Genomic DNA, 27,852 nt, shown 5'->3' with positions numbered 1-27,852 from the left:
GGGTGCCGATTCATCTTGAGCCGAGCAGAGCCTCGATAATCGCACGCTAACCTCAGCCAAGTCTCGCTGTGGGAAGCAGGGCGCCGCGCCGGTAGCCCTTGTACGGTGTAATTAACCAGCGCTCCTAGCAAGTTTGATTCAAAAATCACGCCTGCCGCAACGAGTTTCGTCGAAGCTTTCGAATAAGCTAGCCAATGTAGACAAAACACGCACTAGCGTAAATCAGTATCGCTTCTATTCGCCGCACTCGCGCCACCACACTGACTAGAGGCGAAACGGGGTAACGCGACGGAAGCTAGCTCTAATTGACGATCACTGGTGTGTCGTGACGTGGAAAGTGGTGCTTTGGGAGAAACGGTGACTTAAACGCCAAGTTTCGCGTTCATGTAGCACGTGATCCTTGAGAAGAACTGAAAGCTTTCAAGAATTCTGAGCTTTCAATACCTGTCGACTCACCGCTTCCGCGATCAACAAGAGCCATGTTCTCCATGACGTCGACGTTCAACCTAAACGCGAGGTGTGCGGAAGAGTCATCGACCATGGACGTCTCGACTCGTCCGAGGCGATCGGTCTCTCCGACCATATGGGCCAATTTGACCCACTACGCGTACAGGAACCGCAGCTTCGATCCCGGTCTGGACTTCGAGGAGAAACCGATGGAGGCCTGCCACTCGCTGTACTTCCTCCTGGACTTCTTCCATCAATACTACATCCCCTCGATCATCCTGCTGGGCCTGGTGGGCAACCTGCTGTCCTGCATAGTCTTTCTGAACACCCACCTCAGGATACGCAGCTCCAGCTACTATCTTGCCGCCCTGGCCACCGCTGACTTTGGCTTCCTGATCACTCTGCTGCTGGTCTGGCTGAACAACACTCTGGGTTGGAAGGTGTTCAACAAGGACGGCTGGTGCGAGACCTTGGTCTACGTGAGCGCCGTCTGCAGCTCCCTGAGTGTCTGGTTGATCGTTGCTTTCACCGTGGAGAGATTCATAGCGATCCAGTACCCGCTGCATCGCCCCCACATATGCACCATCGCCAGAGCAAAGGCGATCGTGCTAGTACTGGTGATCTTGGCACTGGCTAGCCACTCGTACTCCTTCGTCACAGCCGGGGTAGTTTTGAACAGAGAGGGCGAGGAGTACTGCGACCTCAAGGTCGAGTATCTGGAGACCATGAAGATTATCAGCATCATCGACAGCATCGCTAGTCTAATCGCCCCGTTGGTTCTGATTATCGTAATGAACACCATGATCATGAGGAATCTTCTAAAGTTCAGCAGGCGGTTCAAGGAGACGTCTTCCTCGTCCACCGACTGGTCCAGCAGGGAAAGGTCTGACATCAACTTGAATCGAATTCCGGTGAGTGCTAAACTCGAAGTTTCCCTTACACGTTCGCCTTAGTCTGTGGATAATCTTTCTCCTTGCAACGCGGGAACCATCTACGCGGTTCGTTAATTATCTTCGACGTCTTGGGGAGGATGTTGTTTCTCCCTTCGCGAAGATGGAAACGCTCGACTTCTCGGTGCCCTAGAAATTAGGCGACGTCGACTCAGGGAATAGTCGAAGACGCTTAATTTTTTCACCCGGCATCGACAGAGACGAGGGTGTAGGTAATCTATATTTTCCCCGGACGTTTAATTTATTTCTAGCGGCGCACGATGAATCAGCAGGTAGTAAAAACCCGACGCCCTTACGTCTCAAGATTCGATAGCTAATGGAAGCCACTATTTTGAATGCGTGCCGCGACGCAGGCTCCTGTCTCCGGTTGAACGACCCGAGGACTTTTTATTTTTCTTACCCACCGCTGGGAGACGTCCCATGCGAAAACAAGTCGAGTTTTCACAAAGTAACTCAAACAAAACATAGATCACGGATGTAGAATATATTTGTCCAATCCCATCGATGATTTCCGTTGCTGGGGTTTGTTTACGCCGCGATTGGTCAATGGCAAGATGAATTCGATATTTTTTTCAAACTGGTATAAACATCCGCAGTCTAATTATTACTGGTGAATTAAATAAACTATTATATAAAAAATTTTTCTTGATACAGCACTCTAATGATATTCATTAACAGACTCGCAACTTTTTTTAGATACTTATTACAATTTACATAGATAAAAAAACCACAGACAAGATAAAAAAGTTAGAGTAATTTGTCCACGTGTTTCTGTTCGACGTTCCGTCGTGTGTTTTTTTTTTTTTACTTTCTAAAGTATCTTCTATATCACGCCAGAAGTTTAAAGAAATGCGAAGAACCACTGTTCAAGAGAGCGGCGAACGTAAACAAGAGCTGCTGCGGAAGAGTCATCGGGGCGAGTGCGTGGACTATTCGAGCAAGCATTCTAGTCACGCGGGATGATCCGCCCGCCGTGCTTAGATCAACGTATCAACAATTCTCGAAATAGTTCATCCGTCCTCACGTTACGTGAAAGCCGTTTTTGCGGAAAAACTGGTTTTCCGAGGAACGCGGATAGAATGCAGGATTAACAGGTGGATTGTTATCCCACTCGAATTTGAGTTACGCTCGTGTTCGATTAAAAGAGTGAGCAAAGATTTCGCATGTCGTAGAACGTGTTTTGTGAATTTCTAGTGAATTCTGCGTATGCAAAATTTATTTATAAATAAATTTATAATGGCGTTAAGATACAAATGACAATGAGTCACTGTAAATCGGGGCGTGTCGTTTGCAGCAGGAGCGCATTGATTGGAAATCTATTTTTAACAGCGCCACCATTGATTTCACACTCGTTTAATTTAAAACTCTTATCACGTCTGTATTTAGTTGATTCGTGTCGCATCCTGTACCATTTAAACAAAAACATTAACTCGATGCGATAAAATTATATCATTCGACTTTAGAATGCGGTTTTACACGTCACTATTATTTGAAACAGTACTTGAAATACTGTTCCACGAAATTTTATCCAGATCTGATTACAATCAGCAATAATGGCGTTTTTATGCCACGCAACCGTGCTCTGTCCAGATTTAGAAGGTCCGGTTCAGCGTCTGCGTGAAATTATTATAAACAGCTTAGAAGTCTTACCACCTCTGAAATCCGTACCGAGCCTTTTTCTTCGAGCCCTGTTCAACTAATCCCGAACATGTACCATAATATTTACATCGAAAGTTTTAGGTAGCCAACTCGTAACTTTGAATGTTTCCTTCTTCTCTGAATATTTTAAATAATTTTTTACCCTCTCAGATTCCTCTGGCTGCCTCCTTCCGGCTTGTCTACATATTTCATTGACTTTCCATACAATTTGTCCCTACGCCCCATTGGTTGGAAGACGGCTGCGGCTATCGAGGTTCTCAGCTATTTTGGAACGTTTTATAAATATCTCACAGCTTACGTAACCGTCACCATTCATCTTTATAGATACAACCTCGAAGTGTTTCCCTTTTGCCCGCAAATCGATCTCTTCGTGGTGCGTCGAACTACACAATGTCTCGTTTCACGAGCCAATCGTGTTTTGCTCCGTCGCCGGGCACCGTGTGCCGATTGTAACGAACGTATACGTCCACCCACGCCGGGGACTCAATTACTGCAAGTAATTGAAATGTACGCGGTTCCAGCAGACGTCCAGCCAACGGTAACCTCTTTCACGCCACGTGGACAACTGGTAATTTACGGCCTTTTGTCATAACTTCATTTTGACATCGAGCGTTTGCGATGACCCGATGGAAATCGAAATCTTCTCTGGAGATTTTGCAAAATTCCAAAAAGGGAGGAATCTCACGAAATTTTCTTTTCGATTAATTTCAAATACGCGAATGCACGTTGTTACCTGTTTTTTTTTTAATGTATCTGTATGTAAAATTGCATTTCGTAGACGATCGAATCGCATCGTGTTCGCAACTATAACGCATAGAAAAAGACTGTGATTGGCGTTGAAAAAAATGCGGGGCAGAGGAAAAACATTCGCCTTTCCATGGTCTTCAATTCGATGCGATTCATTGGAGCGCGCTCGTTCGTTTGTAGTCATAACGCATTCAAAGCGATACGTGGTAATTTTATCCGAGCGGTTCCGTTGCGCTGACCAGCTACAAAACTGATACGTGTTTGGACCAATCGCTGATGAAACAATGACAACCGTCATTAAAACTTCTATCTTTGAAAAATCAGGTAGCCAAACGTGACCGCGCTAGATTTCTATAAACAATTGCAGATTATTTGGCGTGACATAATATTGCCGATGATGCTCTACTAATTTGCGTCGAATAGTGGAGCAGTATTGATCGATTGGACGATCCAAATTCAAATTTCTCAAACAACGACGTTCGGCAACGAGTTCTGTACATTTGTCAACGAGATACTGGACTTATAGTTCAAATTGCTGAACGTCCGAATTATGAGCCTACAGGCGCAGGAGTATTTTACTGACGTCGTTGCCGGCGCGGTGAAAACCAGGAGAGGAAAGGTGAATACGAATTGGAGACAAACCTAACCCTCTCCGAAATACGAATTATCGCACTCGTTCTGATCCTGCATGGTCATTGTTACCTCGATGAACAAGGTGGATGACAAAGATAATTAGACGCGCAACATGTAGGTCCGGAGTTGACATGAAGCCGATTGATCATCTCCATTAATTAGCGTAGGCTGTTCAGTGCATCATTTGAATTGCATGGGAATATTTGATCTCGTTTCTAGTTTCTCTTGACGAGGAAAGTGAACAATACAGATCATCAGTCACTACATATAACCACCCTTCGCCACGTGGATAATTTAATACTTCGTTTTGCATGAGTGTGCATACCTTTTGGTTATATTTAGTGTGAGTTTATTGTATTAGTTTATATCATAAATGTATGAAATCCGCAGTTGTTACATAGTTACGTACACGTTACGTAAACTAGGTGATCATCTATTGTTTGTTTCCGTGTCTCATTGTTGAAAATTATGACGAATTAATTAATTTTGGTAATTAGCGTCTATCCAACAAACGTTGGTCGGTATAGTTGGATCGTTCTTTCCTGAAGCAAGTATGAAAGCAACTTTATGCGAAAACTTCTTGCTATGTGAAACCTTGACTTGTTTTGCTCGTGATTGTCCGTATCGCTGTTGTGGCATAATTCTAGGAAATGAGTACTCTGTCCGCTGGAAGATTTTTTGTGATAGGTTTTTCCTCATTCGAAGTGTCTGAATACATTTCTTATTCCAATAATCAGCTATAAACTACCAGCTATTAAGTGGATGATCTCATTAACGACCAGTTGTTTATTTCGTTAATTTTAATTTCACATGTTCAGCAATATACTGATCAAGAGGTCAAGCACATTACTGAAAGCATTTGTTTATTATTTCATATGTTGATCTTCTTTTCACTTTCTTAACACCGTATGTCCAATCAAGATTCGCGCGTCGACCCACGCAATGCAGCGCCTGCTAGACAACATTTTAAGTTCTGTGTAACATTGTTATTCTCGTTGCATGTAGACTGCTATGTTCCACTCTTATTAAATCCACGAATGACTCATGAGTCATGTGATCACCACTCCTCCCTTCCATGTCTGCCAACACAAAGTTAGTTGCATAATGCATCTCGGCGCATCAACAAGTGTGCTTTCTATCGCTAATCCTGCAAGTGTTTGAGTTAGATGTGGATTGTCTATTATCTATTAATTATATAGAAGTGAAACAGGTATGTCATGTCAAGTTCACAAAAGCCCCCTGGTTGAAGCCTTATCTGAAGTCAATTAAATACCTCTATTGATTCCTAGGAATCCTCCATAAACTTAGTAAACTAGGTGTTTACTCTATTCGAAATCAGCATGGACCCGTTCGCGACGACTCTAATCCTCGTGACAGTGTTTCTGCTCCTCTATCGGTATCTATGGAAGCCAATGAATTACTTCAAGCAACTGGGAATCCCTCACGCACCTTGGATCCCAATCCTAGGCCACATTGGGCCTGTCCTCTTTCGGTGTAGCTTCCTCGGAGAGCATGCGCAGAAAATGTACAATCGCTTCCCAGACGCTAAATACTTTGGATTCTACATATTCACCACTCCTGTGATAATTCTCCGTGATCCTGAACTGATTACATTGATCGCTATCAAGGAGTTCGACAGTTTCACCGACCACCTCAGCATGGGAAACGAGGACATGGACCCTTTGATGGGGAAGACGTTGTTCTTCCTTCGAGGCGACAGCTGGCGAGAAATGAGGAAGCTGTTGAGCCCAGCCTTCAGCTCCGCCAAGATGAAGATCATGTTCAACCTGATCACCGACTGCGCGGACAGCTTCACCAAACATATAGCCGAGGAATCCAAAGATGGGAAAGTGTACCATTTGGAAGACACCTTTGGTCGATACGGTACCGACATGATCGCAACGTCCTGCTTTGGAATCAGCGTCGACTCCATGAAGAACCCCAACAACGAGTTCTATGTATTCGCTAAGCAGCTGATAGATTTCACGTTTCTCAAGGTGCTGAAAATATTGATTGGCAGACATTTTCCAAGTGTGGCGAGACTCCTCGGGATCAAAGTATTTGACGACCAAACTCGTAGCTACTTTACTCGAGTCATTACCGAGACTGTTAATATGAGGAAGGAGAAGGTAGGTCTGAATTAGGTCTGGGTGATCCATCCTATCCACTTTCCACCTTGCTAGTAAATGAAACAATTACTACACTATTGCCAAAATAATCCAGCCTCCTGCATTTACTAAAATCTCAACCTTCCAACCTTCTCTCTACATCTGTACCCAATGTTTATTATTCCCTCTAATCCCTCAACCTTACATAGAAAACTCACTTGTCATGACATATACACTATGTCCCAAAACAGGGTATCTACCGTCCAGACATGATTCAACTGATGATGGAGTCTGGGGACACGAGCGGGAAGGAGCTAACGATCGACGAAATGACGAACCAGGCTTTCAGCTTCTTCCAGGCTGGCTATGGGACATCCTCCACTGTCCTATCGTTTGTTGTTTACGAACTCGCCGTGAACCCAGAGATTCAGGCCAGATTGAGAGCAGAAATCGAGGAAATTGCGAGGAAAACAGATGGAAGACCGACTTATGATGCTATCAAAGGCATGGCGTACTTGGACGCGGTGCTAAACGAAACTGCCAGACTGTACCCTGTGACGACAGTTCTGGATCGCGTGTGCGTGAAAGAGTTCGAATTCCCACCAGCCATGTTCGATTCGAAGCCTGTCACGATCAAACCTGGCGCCATGATAGGTTTCATGCCGTTTGCAACTCAACGCGACCCAAAGTACTTTCCAGATCCGCTCAGATTCGACCCTGATCGATTTTTGAGCGGTGAAATACCCCAAAAACACTTCTTTCCCTTTGGATTGGGACCTAGAATTTGCATTGGAAATAGATTCGCTATGATGGTGCTGAAAATTGCATTGTTTTATCTTTTATTGCGCTGCGACTTCGAGCCTTGCGCTCAGACGACGATCCCCATGAGACTCAGCAAGAAGAGCGTTTTACTGGCTGCTGATAAAGGATTCTGGTTAAATTTCAAGACCAGGGAAAACAAAACTGTGTTGCGAACGAATGACGCCAATGGCGAAGTTTAGGGTGGGTCCTGGGCACTTCTGAAATTGTACATATTATTTGGTACATTATTTCGAATAACGCGTTATTTTATTTTATAATTATTTTACCTGTGTTCACTTTTGTAATAATACTTTTTGAAATATACTTTCTGCCTTGCATGTTTTGGCGTGTTCTGCCTTGCAAGAACTGCTCAATGATAAGACTAGAAAGATAACCAGACTTTAAATTTTGTGGAACAGCTTAATCTCGAAACATGGTTCGAGTCATTCCTTCCCAGGTAATGGCGTGCAGAAGTAACTTCGCGCGCTAAACATTGATTTCATTTACGCGTGACTCACGAGCCACGTGACCACCACTTTCAGACGTTAGATCACCGCTATCTGCGCGAATGCCAGTTTAGCGACGCTCCTCTGCGTGCAAGCAAACGCTTTATTTCGCCACTCAGCCGCATTTCCTTCGAGAAGTTGTCTGTCGAGTCTCGATCAAGATGATCTCGTTCACAACAGCGTTAATCGTCGTGGCTGTGTTGCTCCTCCTTTACCGCTATCTGTGGAAGCCGATGAAGTACTTCGAGCAAGTGGGTGTCCCCCACGAACCATGGCTGCCGATCGTAGGCCACTTGGCGCCGATCGTGTTTCGTCGGGTCTATTTTTCCGACCATTTCCAAGCAATGTACAATAGTTTTCCAGACGCCAAGTATTTTGGAGTCTACAGTTTTACCAAACCTGCGATAGTGCTCCGTGATCCTGACTTGATCGCTTCAATTACCATAAAGAACTTCGACAACTTCACCGACCATGTTGGCTTCGCTAACGAGCAATTGGATCCTCTGTTGGGGAAAAACCTAATCGCCCTTAAGGGCGATCGTTGGCGAGAGATGAGGAAGGTGTTGAGCCCAACGTTCACGTCCGCCAAGATGAAGATCATGTTCAACCTGATTATCGACTGCGCGGATAACTTCACCAAGCACATCGCGAAACAATCCAAAGACGGGAAAGTGTTCAATGTGAAGGACATCTTTGGTAGATACACGAACGACGTTATCGCAACCACCAGCTTTGGAATTGCTGTGGACTCGATGGAGGATCCTGAGAACGAATTCTTCGTGTTCGCCAAGCAAACTGTACAGGCTTTCAATAACCAGACGGTGAAGATGATGCTGATAACGAACTTTCCTAATCTGGCAAGACTGCTCCGTATGAGGCTGTTCAACGAGGCGACACATCGATACTTTGCCAGTGTTGTTGCCAACACTGTTCAAATGAGGAAGGAGAAGGTTGGTATCCCACTATTAACAGGTTGACTGCCAGACGAATACTCTTACGAATTCTATTTGAGACATTCATGTGCTAGGGTATTTACCGACCAGACATGATCCAGCTGATGATCGAGTCCAGACACGCGGACGGACGAGAGCTCAACATCGATGAAATAACGAGCCAGGCGTTTATCTTCTTCCTGGCTGGTTACGAAGCGTCCTCGACCTTGCTGTCCTTCGCTGCTCACGAAATCGCCGTCAACCCTGACGTACAGGCTAGATTGCGAGCAGAAATCGAGGATGTCATGAAAGCTACCAATGGAAAACCCACCTACGACGCTGTCAACAACATGAAGTATATGAGCGCAGTGATAAACGAAGCTGGCAGATTATACCCTGCGGCAGTCGCTTTGGATCGACTCTGTGTAAAGGAGTTCGTGCTCCCTCCCGCAACAGAGAATTCCAAGCCTGTGACGATGAAACCGGAAGATGTCGTGTGGATCATACCATTTACGCTCCACCGAGATCCAAAGTACTTCCCAGAGCCGAAAAGATTCGATCCTGATCGGTTTCTGACGAAAGAGATTCCTCAGAACGTGTTCGTTCCATTCGGTATAGGCCCAAGAATTTGCATAGCGAACAGGTTCGCCTTGATGGAGGTCAAGATTGCGTTGTTTTACCTTCTACTGCGCTGCGACATAGAGCCTTGCGCGCAGACTACCATTCCTATGAAATTCAGCACTAAAAACTTCTCCATGGTGCCTGAAAATGGGTTCTGGTTGAGGTTCAAGTCCAGGAAAGATTGAAGCGCGTAACTGTCGTCAGTGTTGATGTCGATGAAGCTTTGGATGCTACACCTAATAAATAAAAAATGTATTTGAACAAAACATTTATCTCTTAACCTGCTCCGAATCTCTTATAAATTGTTATTTGCAACTTGATATGTAGTTGGAGTCATTGTATGTCACTTGACATTCCCGATTGTAATTGAAACCATCACCTGCTGATTGGAATCGTCGATTGACATTTTTGCAGCTTCTCCTGAATCTATACCGAGAGTATCACTATCGAGACAAATTCGAGATTGCAACGTTTTGCATTTTTTCGATATTCAGATATAAATTGAGCCTAGAAATTGCGAAAAGCTGTTTGAAAAAAAAAATATTGTATATGCCTGTGTGTAGAAATGTGTGTTGGTCGTCTTTTAATTGGGACCTGTCATGTTACCACAAAATGACCTTGACCGTAAGCTCTCAGCCGTATCAATGTAGACAAAAGTACAATTGAATGAAATTCAATTGACCGAGACTGTTATGCGAATACGTCATCCATGCCCCCTACTTTTATACTACGCCGGATTGCCTCTCTCCACAAAACTCATGCGTGCTGGTCGTCCACATATGTATACATACAGCCAGTTCGTTAACCTTGATTACCCAATACTTTGTTTGCAGACAAGTAGCGCTAGTTAATTGCTCATTGAAATATTCTGTTGCATCATGTAATGTATGGAATGTTCTGCAGATTGCCAAATGAAAAGCAAGCAAAGTTGCACTTGCATTTCTGCATTGAATAATCAAATTATATGTATTCTTAGGATACACTAACGTATCTTGAAGAAGTCAATTTATTCACTGCTGAAACATGGAACATATGCTAAAAAATAATTGGTAATGTTACTAATTCCTATTCTCTTATGTTATATTTGATTGTTTTTAATAAAACTTTTTCAGAGATCAGATAAAATACGTTTATAAAATATGTATAATAAAAAGAAGAAAGAAAGAAAGATTATAACACCATCCAGACAGGCTTTATCATTTGCGTATATATCATTCAAACTCTTCCATTCTTCAAACAATGTTATGACCAATCAAAAGCTTCGTCAGTATCAACGTTATCTACAACTACGCATTTCCATTTTCCCTGGTCTTGTACCTCAACCAGAATCCATTTTCAGGCATCATGGAGAAGGTCTTAGTGCTGAATTTCATAGGAATGGTAGTCTGCGCGCAAGGCTCTATGTCGCAGCGCAGTAGAAGGTAAAACAACGCAATCTTAGCCTCCATCAAGGCGAACCTGTTCGCTATGCAAATCCTTGGGCCTATACCGAATGGAACGAACACGTTCTGAGGAATCTCTCCCGTCAGAAACCGATCAGGATCGAATCTTTTCGGCTCAGGGAAGTACTTTGGATCGCGGTGGAGCGAAAATGGCGTTATCCACACAGCCATACCAGGTTTAATCGTGACAGGTTTGGAATTCTCTGTTGCGGGAGGGAGCACGAACTCCTTTACACAGAGTCGATCCAAAGCGACTGCCGCAGGGTATAATCTGCCAGCTTCGTTTATCACTGCACTCATATACTTCATGTTGTTGACAGCGTCGTAGGTGGGTTTTCCATTGGTAGCTTTCATGACATCCTCGATTTCTGCTCGCAATCTAGCCTGTACGTCAGGGTTGACGGCGATCTCGTGAGCAGCGAAGGACAGCAAGGTCGAGGACGCTTCGTAGCCAGCCAGGAAGAAGATGAACGCCTGGCTCGTTATTTCATCGATGTTGAGCTCTTGTCCGTCCGCGTGTCTGGACTCGATCATCAGCTGGATCATGTCTGGGCGGTAGATACCCTATTTTGGGACATAGTTCAAACGTCGTGATACACGATTCGTATATAGGAGAGTGGTAATCAAAAGTCTGATGAATGAAAAATGTTGCAAGTGGACCAAATAAGATACCAACCTTTTCCTTCCTCGTTTTAATTGTCTCGGCAACAACGTTGGTGAAGTATCTCCGAGTCTCATCGCTGAATAATTTTAAACCGAGGAACCTTGCCAGTCTAGAAGAGTTTCGTATAACCATAACCTTCAACATCTGCGTAGAGAAAGTCTGCATAACCTGCTTGGCGAACATGAAGAACTCGTTCTCAGGATTCTCCATCGAGTCCACGGTGATCCCAAAGCTGGTGGTCGCGATAACGTCGTTTGTGTATCTACCGAAGCTGTCCTTCAAATCGAACACTTTCCCCTGTTTGGATTGCTTTGCGATATGCTTGGTGAAGTTATCCGCGCAATCGACGATCAGGTTAAACATGATCTTCATCTTGGAGGACGTGAAGGCTGGGCTCAACACCTTCCTCATCTCTCGCCAACGATCGCCCTTAAGGGCGATTAGGTTTCTCCCTAACAAAGGTTCCACTTTCTCGTCTGTGATGCCATCGTGATCGGTGAAGTTGTCGAAGTTTTTTATGGTAATTGAAGCGATCAAGTCAGGATCACGGAGCACTATCGTAGGCTTGATGAAACTGTAGACTCCAAAGTACTTGGCGTCTGGAAAACGATTGTACATTGTTTGGAAATGTTCAGCGAAGTGGACGCGACGAAACATGATGGGCCCCATGTTGCCTAGGATCGGAAACCAAGGTTCGTGAGGGATTCCCATTTGTTCCAAGTACTTCATCGGCTTCCACAGGTAGAGATAGATTAATAGAATCGCTGTAGCAAGGATTAGAGCTGCTGTGAACGGATCCATGTTAGATGAAATCCGAATGAGCTGCTCCAGGAAAATATGAATAGCGTTCCGAAGTACTTTTTTACGCGTCGAAGAACGCAGCGTAACTAAACATTATATTGCCAACTGTAGAGGTAGGCATATGAGTGATCAGCACGTGACTTCTGACGCATGCCTAAATTAAATCTGATTAGATATCTCGTGTATGTAGTAGCTTGTAAACTCGCTTCTTTGTATGAACAACTCGTGGCCGGTTGCGTGATAAGAGTTTATCAAATCTTCAAACGTTTGTTTATCTTTTTATCATTAGCGCGTAGTCATTCTTCATTATTTTATATCCATTTTTTATTTGTTTTAAGTAACGGCATGTGGAATCTTAGTTTTGTAAACAACTCGGTGATAATATGATACAGTGTATTAAACAAAGTTGAGAATAGTACACGTACAATGTTGCGTATGTAGTTGCACTATCGCTGTTACGAAAATTATATAACAGCGGCACAAGTCGTATGACCACCATTTACGCGCTTCATTTCACGTCTGTCGTGAATGAACACCAGGAGCATCGACTAGCTGGTGACAGTCTCGAAAACACTTTGAAGATGGATCTGTGTGCAACAACTTTAACCCTCGTGGCAGCGTTCCTCCTCGTGTACCACTTCCTGTGGAAGCCGATGAAGTACTTCGAACGACTGGGAATCCCACACGAACCTTGGATTCCGATCCTAGGCCACATAGCACCTCCCTTGTTCCGTCGTATCTTCATAGGAGATTATCTTCATCGGATGTACAATCGTTTCTCGGATGCCAAGTATTTTGGATTCTATAATTTCACCACGCCCGTGATAGTGCTTCGCGACCCTGAACTTCTCACCTCGATCACAGTGAAAAACTTTGACAACTTCACCGACCATCGCGGCTTCGTTGACGAGGAGCTGGACCCTCTGATGGGGAAGAACCTGTTTGCTCTTCGCGGTGATCACTGGCGAGAGATGAGGAAGACGTTGAGTCCATCCTTCACCTCTTCCAAGATGAAGATCATGTTTAACCTGATCGTCGATTGCGCAGATAATTTCACCAACCACATCGCCAAGGAATCGAAAGGAGGGAAGGTGTATAACTTGAAGAAGATCTTTGGACGATACGCAACCGATGTTATCGCAACGTCCAGCTACGGGATCGCTATCGACTCAATGAAGCATCCCAACAACGAGTTCTACGTATTCGCTGAAAACTCGATAAACATGTCGCCTGTCAAGTCCTTAAAGCTGATTATAGGAAATAACTTTCCTAGATTGACCAAACTGTTTGGGATTAAGATCATGAGCGATGAGGATCGCCGTTACATCACTGGTGTTGTTGCAAACGCTGTTACTACGAGGAAAGAACAGGTACGAGCAGAGGGCAAATAATTTGTTAGATTAGCGGTCGTTACGAGGCACGGTTATCAAGTAATTGGACTGGTAGTTCATATGAATGAACGTGAACACATCAGAAGTACGTAGCGTGATTCTGGAATTGTTAAAAATAGTGTTAGAACGGGTGCCCTTGAAAGCTCAAGACTCTTGAATGTTTGAAATAGCACGCATGTCTTCGATTTATTATAGCTCCTCTTCAATGGCTCTTATTGAATGATTTAAAAATGTTGAAGATCTAAAACGTTGTAGAAAATCTTGAGAGTTTAGAATGTCTCAAGTGTTGTTTTTTTATCTGTCTCCACGAACAGGGTATCTACCGTCCAGACATGATCCAATTGATGATGGAGGCGAGGAACAAGGACGGAACGGAGCTAACCATCGACGAAATGACAAATCAAGCGTACGTCTTCTTCCTGGCAGGGTATGACACGACCTCTAGCTTTCTGTGCTTCACTGTTCACGAGATCGCAGCGAATCCAGACGTGCAAGCCAAGTTGCGAGCAGAGATCCAGGAAGTTGTTCGAAAGACAGGTGGTAGTCTCAGCTACGATGCCATCAAGGAGATGACTTACATGGACGCAGTCCTGAAGGAATCAGGCAGACTATACCCTGTAGTGTCACGACTAGACCGTGTATGCGTGGAAGAATTCACGTTTCCACCAGCGACTCCGAATTCGAAGCCATTCACCATGAAACCAGGGGGAATCGTGTGGTTCATGCCATTCGCCCTCCAGCGTGACCCAAAAAACTTCCCTGATCCACTCAAGTTCGATCCCAATAGGTTTCTGAACGACGACGTTCCTCAAAACATTTACGTGCCGTTCGGTATAGGCCCAAGAATCTGCATAGCGAAGAGATTTGCTTTGATGGAGGCTAAGATCGTGTTAATCTACCTCTTATTGCGCTGCGAGATAGAACCCTGCGCTCAGACCACGCTACCAATGAGATTCGACAAAAAGAGATTCGGGCTGATTGCTGACAATGGGTTCTGGCTGAACTTCAAGGCTAGGGATGAAGCTGTTATTTCAGAATAGAATTGTTGGATAAAGAGAAGCTTCTTTTGGAAAATGCTTTGATTGTGATATACTTATGTATTAAGATTAAATACTATGATACTATGGTCAAACTGTTTGTTAACATACTGTTTATTTAAGAGAATAAAGAATCCACTGCACTAAAGTAACCTAGCTAGATGTCAATTCTAAAGTTTTGCCTTGAAATTGTCCCTCTCTTCCTTCAATTTTAATTAAATAATAAGAACCTATTTGTAGTTAATTAGAACCTAGTGCCAACCTTGATTCTTATTTGTTCGAAGACTCACGTAGACTACAAACGAGACATCTTCTTATCGATTAAGTCGCTTCACGTTAGTATTTCTTATCAACAGCCTTAAATAAGAGTCGGTTATCGAGGCTTAACATCAGTGTCGCATCGCGTGCAATCTCTCTCGATTGCAGACTAGACTCAATCACGAGTGAACAACGACGGTGTTTATCATCTTCACTCAATTGACGATCGAGACACGATCAAGATGGATCTTGTCACGGCAGCCCTGTTCTTCGTGACGGTCCTCCTCTTCGTCTATCAGTATGTATGGAAAGGAATGAACTATTTCAAGCGCATGGGAATCATGCACAAATCGCCTCTTCCTATTCTGGGGAACATGGCACCGATCATCTTCTATCGTGTATGCATGTTTGAGTATCTTCAGAAGTTGTACAATAGCTTCCCAAACTTCAAGTACTTCGGATTCTACATGTTCACCACGCCAATAATAGTGGTCCGTGATCCAGACGTGGTATCATCGATCGCCATCAAGAATTTCGACAACTTCACCGACCATCGGGGCTTCGTTGACGAGGAGCTGGACCCTCTGATGGGGAAGAACCTGTTCTCTCTTCGCGGTGATCGCTGGCGAGAAATGAGAAAGCTCCTGAGCCCATCTTTCACCTCTTCTAAAATGAAGACCATGTTCACGCTGATGATGGATTGCGTGGAAAGATTCGCGGAGCACATTGCCGCGGAATCAAAAAATGGCAAAATCTACGACTTGAAGGACATTTTCGGAAGATGCAGTACCGACGTGATTGCGACGACCAATTTTGGTATAGCTGTTGATTCCATGAAAAATAAGGACAACGAGTTTTACATGTTTGTTAAAAAGAGCATGGCCATCACACCCATTAGGTCGCTGAAGTTGCTGTTGGGAAGGAACTTCCCTAATTTGTCCAAATTACTCAAGATGAGAATGTTCAGTACCAAGATTCGCAAATACTTCACTAGTATCATTGATGAGGCGGTTAGAACAAGGAGAGAGAAGGTAAGCGAATGGTACCCTCTCTAATTATGTTTCCTCACTTTCCTTTTACTATGACTTCTCTTTGTTTATAAACAGAATGTCCACCGTCCAGATATGATCCAGCTGATGATGGAATCACGGGATACCAACGGGAGACAACTCTCTATCGACGAAATGACTAACCAGGCTTTCATCTTCTTCCTGGGAGGGTTCGACACGACCTCCAACCTGATGTGCTTCGCTGCTCACGAAATAGCAGCGAATCCAGACGTGCAAGCCAAACTGCGAGCGGAAATAGAGAATGTCATGCGCAAGACCAATGGGAAACCCACCTACGACGCTCTGAAAGACATGAAATACATGGATGCAGTGCTAGATGAGGCCAACAGGCTCTACCCTGCCGCAGGTTTTCTGGATCGTATTTGCGTGAAAGAGTTTGAGTTAGAGCCAGCAAACCCAGACTCGAAACCTATCACCATAAAACCAGGAGATGTCGTGTGGTTTCTGCCATTCGCTACGCAACGCGACCCAAAGATCTACCCCAATCCACTCAAATTCGATCCCGATCGGTTCCTGAACGCTGAAATATCTCAGAACACTTACATGCCATTCGGTATAGGCCCAAGAATCTGCATAGGGAACAGGTTCGCCTTGCTGGAGATCAAGATCATGTTTTTCCACCTTCTGTTGCGCTGTGAGATCGAGCCCTGCGCTAAAACCACCATCCCGATGAGATTCAGCAAGAAGACCGTTGCGCTCATTGCTGACAATGGGTTCTGGTTGAACTTCAAGGTTAGGGACAATGGAGTTTCTGTTGGCGATGTCGACGTTAGCGAAACTTAGGAAACTGTTGTTAATCGACTAGCGGGGAACGGTGAGATTCTGTGTTGAAATGAATATCGATTGAAAGGAGTAGTTTGGCTCAGAAAGCGGAAACTGGCGAGGAGAACAGTTCTATTTCACTATGTAAAGCTTAAGAGTGAAACTTTTCTTAATTGAATAAGTAAGAATGTTGACATATTACATCGAAAGGGAGGAATATTGATCGAAGAGAGGTCCAGAAGTTTGGGGTAGAAGTTTAGACAAATGATATAATGAAATTTTAGTACTTTCTGTACTTACCACGTTCTGAACGTGTTAAAGTACGTCCATTGTAGAAATTAAATGATAGGTTTGATAAATGAAGTATTTATCGTATTTAAAAATATAAAAGCTATCATTTAATTTAAACAAATTTCTTCGATACGCATAAAGGGTATGAATACTTATGGGATTGACTTTTAATTAAATTCTTTATTACTTACTGTATGTAGTGTAAGCTGAATTTGTGTAGTACTCACTGTATCTAGATGAATACAGAAGCTAAACCGTAACATATTCGATATACGATACATATCCTTCCTATACTTAATGTAAATATAATCTGTATAGTACTTTCTGTATTTCATGAATTACAACAAAACAAATATAAGCAATTCTAAGGGCAGTATGAAATTCGTATTTTTATGCCTAATTGAAATCCTGATATTTAAATAAAAACTTCTACAAGAATCCTCTCTGTAATGATGCACTCTGCGCGCAATTGTATTATTTTCCAGAGCGATCCGTAATTTAAAATAATTACTGATACTTTCTGCGACTGTTACTGAAGCGATCAACTAATATAAACTTGGTCGATTGGTAGATTCAACGGTTTTAACTCCATTCACTGGCTTAATCTCTATAATCCTATTTAGCTGGAAACAGTATTCATCATGGCTTTACTGAATCTCGTAACGCGGAATAACTATACCAAAGGGAAAAAGGGGGAGGAATTAAAATGCATTGCTTACGTTACTTCGTTGCATGTTACCAAACAAATGATTCAATTGCTTTGACGATCTTCATAAAGCAAATGAAACAGAAAATCGCATGTCGAATTTCAAATCGGAGTAAAACAATAATATGGGAAAGAGATGAACGTATTGAAACTTGAGTTATAAATATTACGATATTTTAAAAGAAAAACGTTTCTCACGCAACGCCCATTTCTCGCAATACCTTAATAACACGCTTCAAAAACTTTGATGAATATTAGTTTAACAGCACAAACGAAAGCACGCTATTAACTTGCAGCCTCGCAAAGGTTGACTTCAGCAACTTTGAAGGAGAAGAATGACGTCAATTGACTTCTTTCAAAGGTAACGTGCCATTCTTGATATATTAAATTGATAAGCAGTTTTTGCTAAGGTCTTTCATTACACGTTTATACAGAGTACAATGGAAAAATTATTTTTTTTACTTTTATATATGAGCTGTTCACTGCGTACTCTAAACAATGCTTGAAACAAATCTAGGCACTTTTGAAATGATATTGTTTGTATGTTTACATGTTGAGTTTATTTCCCATTCTGGAAGGGACTAATTTGCAAATTGGATTCTGTTCATTTGTCCCAATGAAACAGCTATTTCCATTTGCAGCATATTCAAACTTAATTCGATCGACAAGAAATCCACTTACCCATCTTTCTTATTTTTCCAATATTTGCCAATTGACCAACAGCCGTGGATAAACCAGCACGTATTTGCGAGCCAATCGACGGTACAATTTCACGTGGATCAGTTCCTAGAATCTCATTCAGACTTTCATCGCTCGCAATTTATCCCAATTTATCTCCAATTTCAATAATCCAATCCACGTGTAGATCGGGTTCGAGTTTTGATAAATCATATGGTAGATGGTTTAATTCTTTAAAGATAATTATGGTATATGTTTCAATTCCAAAATGTATTGTAAAATTACCTCAAGAGGTTACCCAGTGCGTAGATCATGGAGGTCAATAACATTTTTTTCAACAATATTTGTGGCTTGGGGAAACTTTGTTACTGATCTTTACGAAACAGATTTGCATACATTTCTCTCTTTTACGTGTTATATTCTTATTAGTCTATGGCACTCAGGACCAACGGGCTTAAAAGGAGCTCGAGTATATCGGGGAAGCACAGTCATAGCCCCTGAGGATGTACAGTGGTACAGTAGTATGGTAGTACGAATATTGAATGCACCTCAATGGAACCTACGTGTATCTTTGTGCGCTTTTCTCATCGGCACAAGACCGTGACCCGAAAAGCAGAATGATCCAATGCTCGTATCTGCCGAATCATCGAGACGGAAGTGTTTGGCGACTCGTCAAATATCGTTCGTTTCACGGCTTCGAAACAAGCACACTTCGCAGACCGCGCTACTGAATTATTCATACTGTTCGACCTGAAAAATCTGCCCTGCACTTGCTCCTGGTTCGTGCATGAGCGATCTACACATGAAATTTTATCGAATCACAGGTGATAGGAAGAGCGTCTAATACTCGAGCGAGGCGGTAACTTCAAATCCAGTCGTTAATTTTATTATTGGTATACACGACGATTGCATTATAGTAGCCTATCGTTAAAATGATATCCTAGTTTTATGGTTAATAACCATACATTATTTTCCTAACATAAATTGCAGTTTCATCGGCAAAGGTAACGACGATTGTGTATAGAAGTTCTAAATTGGCATTAAAATTGATATTGCATTTCCCTGCGATGTTCGTCATATTAAATTTAAATATTAAACACCGTACACGGATGCTGCCGTAGTAAAGCCGTAGACATTGATTCAAATTGGAAAAATCCTATGCAGAAAAAATACAGTTCGAATACGCTCAAAAAGAAGGGTTAAAAAGAGTTTTTATATTGGAGTTTTAAAAAGTGCTGTTGAAGCTGTAACTTTTAATTTTCTATTTTCATTTCACTGATTACATAGCTGAATTACTAGAAAGAAAAATATCAATACCTGTACAACATGGTATCAAGTATTTCAGTTCAAACAATAGCTCGCAAAAATTACGGATTTCTAGAGCGTCTGGTGTTATCGATTTCTGATTAAAGTCGTTATCGAGTTAATCAGAATCTAACTATGCAGCTAATACAGGAAACGCCATTCATGCGATACAGCTCTTCGGGGGATACTTATTTTAAGATCGTATAACTTAACAAGACAGAATAGCTAATAGACGTTACTTCGTTTTGCGCCAGTCAGATATAATAAAAGAAAATTGAAATGTGTTCCTCTTCTTTCATGTTTAAGCAATTTCAACTTTAAGCAATTCTTCTTTCTTTATTCAAAAATGACACAGGCACTACTGGTGGAGCACCCTGTATATTCGCCATGTAGCCTGAGACACGGTGACGCAATGAAAAGAACATTTAGCTCCTTTAAACGATGCAATATTTTCTTGTTTACATTTCCATTCGAAGAAATTCGTTTGACTTAAAAGCTCGGCGGTCCATTTCCATAATTATTAATACTACCGTGATACAGAAGCTGTATTGTAGGGAACATCAAAGAAAATATTCCCCGCAATCGAATTAAGCCGCTCTTTACGCAAGAACAACGAAGATTATTGAAATTGAAGATTATTAGTTTCTGAGGAAAATCCCTTGTGGAAGAGATTTCCTCTTTTGCGATGAACTTTATTAAGATCCGGAACAAATGTCATTGGAGAGTTTTTATTCCATGTAATATCGTTTCTGTTAAAAGAGGCATTGAATTAATTATATTCTAAATGTAATGGCACTGGATTACTTCTTTCGTTCGTAGATTAATTTAAGTACTCGTTGAATAGAGTACAGGTTATTCTTGGGAGAAAGAAAAAAGGAGTTTCATTTCTGTTCTATTCCTAAAGACTTTACTAATTTTTATCGATACTTTTCCTACGTTCGAATACCATTCCTTCATCTCCCAAATTTCAGCTTCGTAATTTCAAAGTGGGGAACATCAGAATTCGAAGAATTAATTTATGAAATTGATCAAAATACTGAACGGTCCAAGTTCAGCGCCAAACTAATATAAAGTCGAACGCCGATAGTTGAACGACACTCGTGTAATCTTCCCCACGTGTTGTGAAAGTCGGGGATCGCAAACTTCTCGAGTTTGCGAAACTACTACTTGCCCTCAACCTTTGCTGCCACTGAAAATGATAAAGAAGAGAGGAAGTCACTGTTCTCTCATTATTGAACGACGCGTCTACCGATACGTTGGGCGTGCAGCGTTTTGCGAGGCAATTTACAACGACAAATTGTAATTGGCGAGGCTAGACGTTGATTTACGTCGAAGGAAGTAATCTATGAACCGCTGGTCGCCCGTTCCGACGATTTTTAACCTTGAACGATTCTCGAGGTGCCTGTTAGAACTTCTCCATTACGTATTCACTTTCTGATGGCTCTTGTAGATAATGCACGAAGAAAAATTTGCAAAGTTGAATTGTCATTGCGTGTATTCTGTTGGAAATTTGTTTCGCTTTTCATTAAAAGTCGAACGGGAGCAAGTGAGAGGCTGTAAAGTGGATGGATTCTCTATGATCTCACAGGTTACGAGTTTCCGATACGCTACTGATGAAGACAATGTTTGCAGTAGCTGATAACATGGATAAAAAATGATTGGCACCCCGTGGACATCTATTGTGACGGTTTAGTCTACAGTATAGCACAATTGAAACGTCGCGCCCGTCATACTTTCTGACATAATGTACATTACATAATGGAAAACATTGTCTACAATGTTAATAAGTTATATAACTTTTGAAATTTTTATTAGAAATCTCCGTATTTGTTTTAAATGTATTGCAAATAGGACAATAGTATGGTACCTTTGATATTGCTAGATTTATTAATGTCTTGCTGACGCATATAGAATTCCAAATAATTTCCAATGATAAATTCGTGTTTGACAGGATACGCAGGGTTTTTGTTTTTTATCCTTTGAAAAATGGGGTATGAAAACTCCTTTTGATCATGTCATTCAGCAGAATTGTAAGAGTTTATACGAAATATTTTACATCATTTACAATCATTTCATATTTGATTCGAAAATTAACGTCGATTTTACATGTACATCGAACTCTACCGAATTAATATTTATCGGGTAGGACACGTTTTCGGTATAATAAATTTTTATTTTAGGTGCAATCGACATGTAGTGTATCGAATAAAGCAAACCTTGATTTCGTTTCCCTGTAACGTGATTCGTGGTACTGTTGGCTATTCAATTAAAACTAAAAAAAGATTCAAAATTGGTCGACGATTCTCTTGTTAGCGAGTTGTCGCTACAAAGCATATCAATGCGTAAACTGGAAGGATTTCTAGAAAATCAATTATCGTCGTACTACGTCTGTTCCACCTGCAACTGTTTCAAATTTACAGACAGATTCTCCTACGCAAGGACTTATTTGTTACAGTTACATCCCTCGTTCGCTAGATACGACGCTTAATCATTTGACGTTGTGTTTGTAATTGTGGTTGGGTTTCCACAGTTCCAGCTGCGTCTCGCTACTTTGGCCTTTGTTGTCTTTTCCATTCCGTGTTAAATATGCCCTTCCTGTTAATTGGGGAATAAACGCGTAAAATAAACGGAGTAGGTACATCAAAATTCGAAAGGGTCAAATAAATGGCAAGCATGCAGTTTAATAAGAGTTTCAATATTTTTTCTAATTATACCAATAGTGGAACTCCACTACGACTGCATCGATAGAATAAACTAAATAACTCACGACATCAAGATAAAGTGGAGATTTGCCATTAAATAAAATATTAGCCAAGAGGTTTATACAGACAATAAATATTAGGCGGAGACATCGATCTTGATGGATTCTGGATAAGACCGTACCTTTCCGAGACTAATCGAGATCGTGGATCCTGTCCGGAAACGATTGCTTACGTAATTTAGAGCAAAGCAGAGGGGTATAGAGGTTGATCCGTAAATGCAGTCTGTGCAATCTTTTTTCACCAAATTATGCCATTTTGAAGTTATTTGTACATTTTTCAACGTAATTAATATAATTTGCGTTTAAAGAGTAACGCTTCGAATCCATACGCCTTAATTTCCAGAGTGCCAGCAGCAGTAACAATGGCGTAGGCGGCATCAATATGGGACCAATAGTCGGAGGTCGAAGGCCGCCCTCCCAGCAATCTTTTCACTCGTCGAAGAACAACCATTCCCATCATTCCCGACAGCAGACCAACTCTGCGCTACCTTCCACGCCGAGGATCGCCTGCCAGCAGCCGGAAGTAGCGGCTCGCTGTATACGTAAGTGTACCTTTTCTTCTCTGATTAGGCTACTCGACCGAAAAAGAAAGTTACTTACAGACGTTTAGGTGTGAGTTCGAATCTGGGAATAAAGTTTCTCTACCGTATCAGGATTTTGAGAGGTGGAGGATTTGAGTGAATAAAACTTCATTATAGGGGAATATAGCATATATGTACAGGATTGTCTAATAACTAGTATTATATAAAAAATATCGTCACAACATATCGTATCACTATATGATATCACATATCGCTAAGAACCCAACTCGGGCCATCAATGTATCACCCATACATCGCGATAAAAACCTTCCCAAAGAAGGTTCAGTTTTTTGAGGGAGAGAATGTAGTTATCCCTCGACAATCATGATTTGATCAAGCGATATCGGTTTATGCAGGAGAGAGGTATCCCATGGAGAGTTGAAGACGTTTTGCAGGAGGTAAAGACACATTTCGATGAACGTGTTATTGGGTTAGGATTCCCTCGACGTTTCAAAAATCGCCTGATCTGGCCCGGAATTTTCCTTAGATTTCAATCCGATGGATTTCTATGCTTGGGGATTTGCGAGATATAAAGTCTGTAGAAACAAAAGTCGTGCTTTCGGAGCTCTTTCTGCAGTTTTGTCCGATATCATAAGAGAAGTAAAAAGAGAAAGATGCTATAAATTTCATCCTGAGTTTGCGACATGTCACTGCTTCCGAGGGAAGATATTGCGGAAGGTGGATAGTACGCTTTCTCACTGTAAATCGAAGTGTTACAGCTCGTTACTTTTGCTCTGTAAAAGAAAATGCATAAAGTGAAACGTCCTTTTCGAGTATCCAACGCGTATAATCCTATAAGCTCGTAAGTCTGGTCAGCGATTGAGCGGAAAGCTCGCGAACAAATAACCACAATTACTATTAAACCCTTTCCATGTGCCGGCGTTTATAAACGTTCAATCGTACAGAGCAGTCGAATGCGATTACCAAGCAGTTTCACACGCTACCCAATAAATGTTAATAATAGGTTACATGCAATATTCATTAGCATTCACGTTTTCGAATCGAGTAACTTTCTCCATTGTACAAATATTTCTTTGCGAAATATTTTAGAATTCCAAACTGGACGAACAAATTTACCTTTAAATTCTCGTTTGCATCCTTGATACGAATAAAAGTTAAAACGAGTGAAATAAAAGTGAAGTGAAAGTACAATTGTTCAGAATTATATCTCTAAAACGACTGGTAGAGGATACGGTAGAGGTAAAAGGATTGCTACCCGTTTTTTAATTAAAGTCTTTGCGATTTGTTTCTGTCTAGTAGTACTCCCAACTACCTACGCAGTCAAAGGGTAATTTCGATTTGTGTTCGACAGATTTCATGCGCCTCGACAACTCTGCTTTAGAATTGCATACTCTATGATTTCACGGTTATTTTGAAGCGCGTAATCTGAACACGATCGGTATGAAAAACGAGGTCGTTGAATGACAAAGTTAAATTAGCTCGAGTAGCTACGGTAATTTCACACAAGAGTTTCCCTTCGTTTCCGTTACATTTTTTTTTTATATTTTTCTATGTTACAGATATCAGGTCATCATCGAGGAATCTCGTGTCGACGAGGAGTCAGCAGAGCATCACAAAAATGCTGCTTCTCATAAGCACCGTCTTCATTCTCCTTAATTTACCAAGGTAAGTTATTAGTCATTAAATGAATAAAAATTATTTTTATAATTTTTGTGTATTTTATGGTCGATTGGCGGCAATTAATCTCACTTTGTATAAAAATTTCATTTATATTCTCAATTGAAAAATTTCTCGTAAGTTTTGAAATTGAAAATTTTACAGAAATTCTGAATAAACACTTCATATTTAACATTTCTATTTTTCTTTGTGTGTTGTCGATCTCCTTTTGCAGCATTGAACTGCATCCGAGTTCGCAGCTGGACAGAAAGTAAGGAATAAAGCAATATAGCGGAATCGATGGGGAACAAATTACTCCACTGTCGATATTTACAAAGACAAAAAGGAGTTGACACAATGAGTTGTAGAGGCGTCCATTAATCAATGTATAGTCGATTGCACCTATACGCTTCTATCTTTCAACCTCGGTATTCTCCGATACGAAACTTCGTTTTCAATCCGCTCGTTTTTGTCGAAACAATCCCTATATTGATTACACCACCACAATTTGCAATAATCACCTATAATATATCATTGATTAACTAGTTGGCTCTATATAAAAATAAAAATTTCACTATTACAAATTAGTAGCATCGCTCTATAGCTAGAGAAACATTGCGTCTGACCCTTGGCTGACCTATACAACTTACACCGTTGAAGTGGTCACGTTTACTTACATAATACAAAATGAAAAGTGATAGTCGTACAGTTCAAAGATTTTCACATCATTCCACTATATTATTATATCGCCATATCATTTATATTATATCAAACGTCGTCGTATAGCACACCAACATATTTCATCCCTTCCAAAGTACAATTATGCCCTTCTCACCTTTTCTTCGTTAAATTTTCTCAATTGACCGCATTCCTAGTCTCCAATTAACGTTCAATCCACCAGCTTGAGAAAGGATCCCGTTCTTTTCCAGCTACGTGATCCGACTATGCGTGTTCTTCTTCAGCCTGGCCCGCAAGGACACCCCAGATCTTCTGTGGTGCCTGCAGCAATTCTTCATGCTTCTCTACTACACCAACTTCAGCATCAACTTTCTTCTGTACGCCATGTGCGGCATTACGTTCCGTCGCTGTCTGCAACAGCTGCTGCGTAAGGTGCTGAAGAGCATGACCAGGTACCATTGCAATCCGCAGAGATACATATAGATGACAAGACGATGCCGTGAACCAGACGTCTTGAAGATGACAGATTGCTCGACAAGGGATCACGTTCGCGTAACACCGAATTCGATCGACGAATCGAACGTCCCCTGGGAAACATGACATTCGAGGACAATTGGTCCAACCTGTTCATCGCGAAATTTAACGTTGGTCAGTTTGAGAATTGAATGTAGGTCAATTTCGACCTGTCCTCGATAAATACAATTTTTATGTACTTTGGAGGTGGGCTATGCTGATTCCTTGGGAGTTTCAGATTTTCAAGTGGCAATGGAAGCGATGACGTTAGTTAAGCGATGTATTAGTATTTATTCTGAATCTCCAAAACTTGGAATAGGCACAGTTTACCTCTGAGGTATCAAAGTATGCATGTTTTGAGAAAGGTAGCTTTTTCTGTATTATCGATAGGTTCGAACAGATGGGTATGCAACGAATGAGAGAATTTAATGCACGGTTGGTAAGTTGAATGCGACTCGACTGATCGTTCGAGGCCACTCTCGATGGGCTTGATACGAAATTTAATTTTGCTCTAAGTACGCGAATATATGTTGAATGAAAGCCGAGATCAATTGTAACGATCCCACTATAATCGTGTTTGGCACCTTGAAACGGAGTACAGTTATACATAGTGGAACCATAGAATATCGTTTCTTGCATAGATGATCACTGGTACGTGTTTCTACAGTCGTTGAAATTGGGGGAGCCACAGACGCTTTAACTTGTATTTTGGAAGTCACTTGCTAAGGTACGAGACAATGTACTGCGTAGAATCTATTTTACTAGCGGAGTAGCATTCCTTTAAGTTCAACAATGGGGTGATTTATTTCGCCAAATAGCTTTGGGAAACGTGCCCCTTTCGACGCACTCAATCTCTCGTTATCGCACCGGTACAAAGGAAACCGTAGTCGCTAATGCTCTGACTGATTCAAATCTGATTTAAATCCGATCCGAAAGGACAGGCCTCCAATCTAGGGCTAAGCGTACGCAATAGCAATTGAACGGAAGATACCTCTTCGAGTATCTGCTGGATCTCTCACTGGAAATGACGCAGTTTTCGAGATTTAGCACGTCGCGGAGGCCGTTGCGATGGTTTCCCGTTTCTTATCGCGCCCGGAAGATTCGCCTAAGCTCTTATTGAAGCTGCTAAATCAACCGTACGCGTTTCGGCTTCGAATGCCTCGAATTTTCTCGAGCGAAGTTTTCTTGGAATATTACGAGGGGAGAAATCGTATTTGCTCGAGTCGACAGGGTAATTGCGTATAAATTGCAGAATTATTCGTTCTTTTCTTATTTTCTTCGCGTGTAGGGTTGACTCCATTTTTTTTTATACGAGTCACCGTAATAAAATCAATATACCAATGCTATGTATGCATTAATCTGATCTTTAATTTGTAGAGATATCGTTAAGATTCTTGTTTTAGAATATTTTGCAAACAGTGAAGAATGCTAATTGATAATTAAACAAATCTCAAGTAAGTTCTATGCTTTCGTCTAAACGAAAACACTCGTTCGAAATAACCAGCGCTCGCAAAATTGTCTACTTGTAGCGAAGAGACACTTCTGGAGCGACACTATCGACGAGGGTAAATAGTTTTACACATCTCCCACCCTCGTGTTTACGTTTCGTCGTTCCTCCAACATCGTTGAGTTCAGTAAATAGTGCAAACAAAAAGCAATTATCAAGGACGTCGTCAAACAACTTTTTAATTGAAATTCCAACAGCACTCTCGCCAGCGCGTGTAGCTTCCACTCGAAGTTGATCGCTATAGTCAATCACGATGAAAGTTCGTTTCGTGTACTTGACTACGCGAGGTGTTCCTTTCGACGCGACAGCGTTGGACATTTTCTTTCCATAGCGAAGGTAATCGTCTTCTTTCTTGGTTCATTGTGGGAATTTCTGGATAACTAAAC

At 41.7% G+C, this 27,852-nt stretch overlaps 7 protein-coding genes across 8 annotated transcripts in view; 5 read left to right on the top strand and 2 right to left on the bottom strand.

Moving 5' to 3' along the window:
• Positions 1–27,852, bottom strand: part of LOC128875164 (dynein axonemal heavy chain 1-like) — a 77,123-nt gene that overhangs the window by 32,439 nt on the left and 16,832 nt on the right. The gene's annotated exons all lie outside the window — the stretch shown is intronic.
• On the top strand, positions 305–27,852 carry LOC128875957 (thyrotropin-releasing hormone receptor-like). Its single transcript, XM_054122010.1, has 4 exons — positions 305–1,358; positions 22,914–23,112; positions 24,672–24,777; positions 25,698–27,852. Exons 1-4 carry the CDS (start codon positions 480–482, stop codon positions 25,927–25,929), a joined length of 1,416 nt encoding a protein of 471 aa, XP_053977985.1. The 5' UTR covers positions 305–479; the 3' UTR covers positions 25,930–27,852.
• Positions 5,528–7,683, top strand: LOC128875953 (cytochrome P450 9e2-like). Of its 2 annotated transcripts, XM_054122005.1 has the most exons (3): positions 5,528–5,646; positions 5,726–6,565; positions 6,796–7,683. In XM_054122005.1, the coding sequence occupies exons 2-3, from the start codon at positions 5,777–5,779 to the stop codon at positions 7,543–7,545; spliced, it is 1,539 nt and encodes a 512-aa protein (XP_053977980.1). In that variant the 5' UTR covers positions 5,528–5,646; positions 5,726–5,776; the 3' UTR covers positions 7,546–7,683. The 2 variants fall into 2 exon arrangements, with proteins under 2 accessions (XP_053977980.1, XP_053977981.1); XM_054122006.1 differs by lacking the exon at positions 5,528–5,646 and having other exon boundaries at positions 5,710–6,565.
• On the top strand, positions 7,996–10,585 carry LOC128875956 (cytochrome P450 9e2-like). Its single transcript, XM_054122009.1, has 2 exons — positions 7,996–8,801; positions 8,879–10,585. The coding sequence occupies exons 1-2, from the start codon at positions 8,013–8,015 to the stop codon at positions 9,587–9,589; spliced, it is 1,500 nt and encodes a 499-aa protein (XP_053977984.1). The 5' UTR covers positions 7,996–8,012; the 3' UTR covers positions 9,590–10,585.
• LOC128875955 (cytochrome P450 9e2-like) lies at positions 9,808–12,378 on the bottom strand. The gene is made up of 2 exons (XM_054122008.1): positions 11,523–12,378; positions 9,808–11,410 (listed from the first exon to the last, which is right to left on the bottom strand). The coding sequence occupies exons 1-2, from the start codon at positions 12,309–12,311 to the stop codon at positions 10,691–10,693; spliced, it is 1,509 nt and encodes a 502-aa protein (XP_053977983.1). The 5' UTR covers positions 12,312–12,378; the 3' UTR covers positions 9,808–10,690.
• LOC128875952 (cytochrome P450 9e2-like) lies at positions 12,785–14,895 on the top strand. Its single transcript, XM_054122004.1, has 2 exons — positions 12,785–13,681; positions 14,017–14,895. The coding sequence occupies exons 1-2, from the start codon at positions 12,800–12,802 to the stop codon at positions 14,740–14,742; spliced, it is 1,608 nt and encodes a 535-aa protein (XP_053977979.1). The 5' UTR covers positions 12,785–12,799; the 3' UTR covers positions 14,743–14,895.
• LOC128875954 (cytochrome P450 9e2-like) lies at positions 15,149–17,493 on the top strand. Its single transcript, XM_054122007.1, has 2 exons — positions 15,149–16,028; positions 16,104–17,493. The coding sequence occupies exons 1-2, from the start codon at positions 15,240–15,242 to the stop codon at positions 16,848–16,850; spliced, it is 1,536 nt and encodes a 511-aa protein (XP_053977982.1). The 5' UTR covers positions 15,149–15,239; the 3' UTR covers positions 16,851–17,493.

Source organism: Hylaeus volcanicus, chromosome 4 (genome assembly GCF_026283585.1).
Source record: "Hylaeus volcanicus isolate JK05 chromosome 4, UHH_iyHylVolc1.0_haploid, whole genome shotgun sequence".
Classification (NCBI taxonomy): Eukaryota; Metazoa; Arthropoda; class Insecta; order Hymenoptera; family Colletidae; genus Hylaeus; species Hylaeus volcanicus.
Note: the sequence above shows the minus strand (reverse complement) of the source record. Positions and strands in the feature narration are given on the sequence as shown.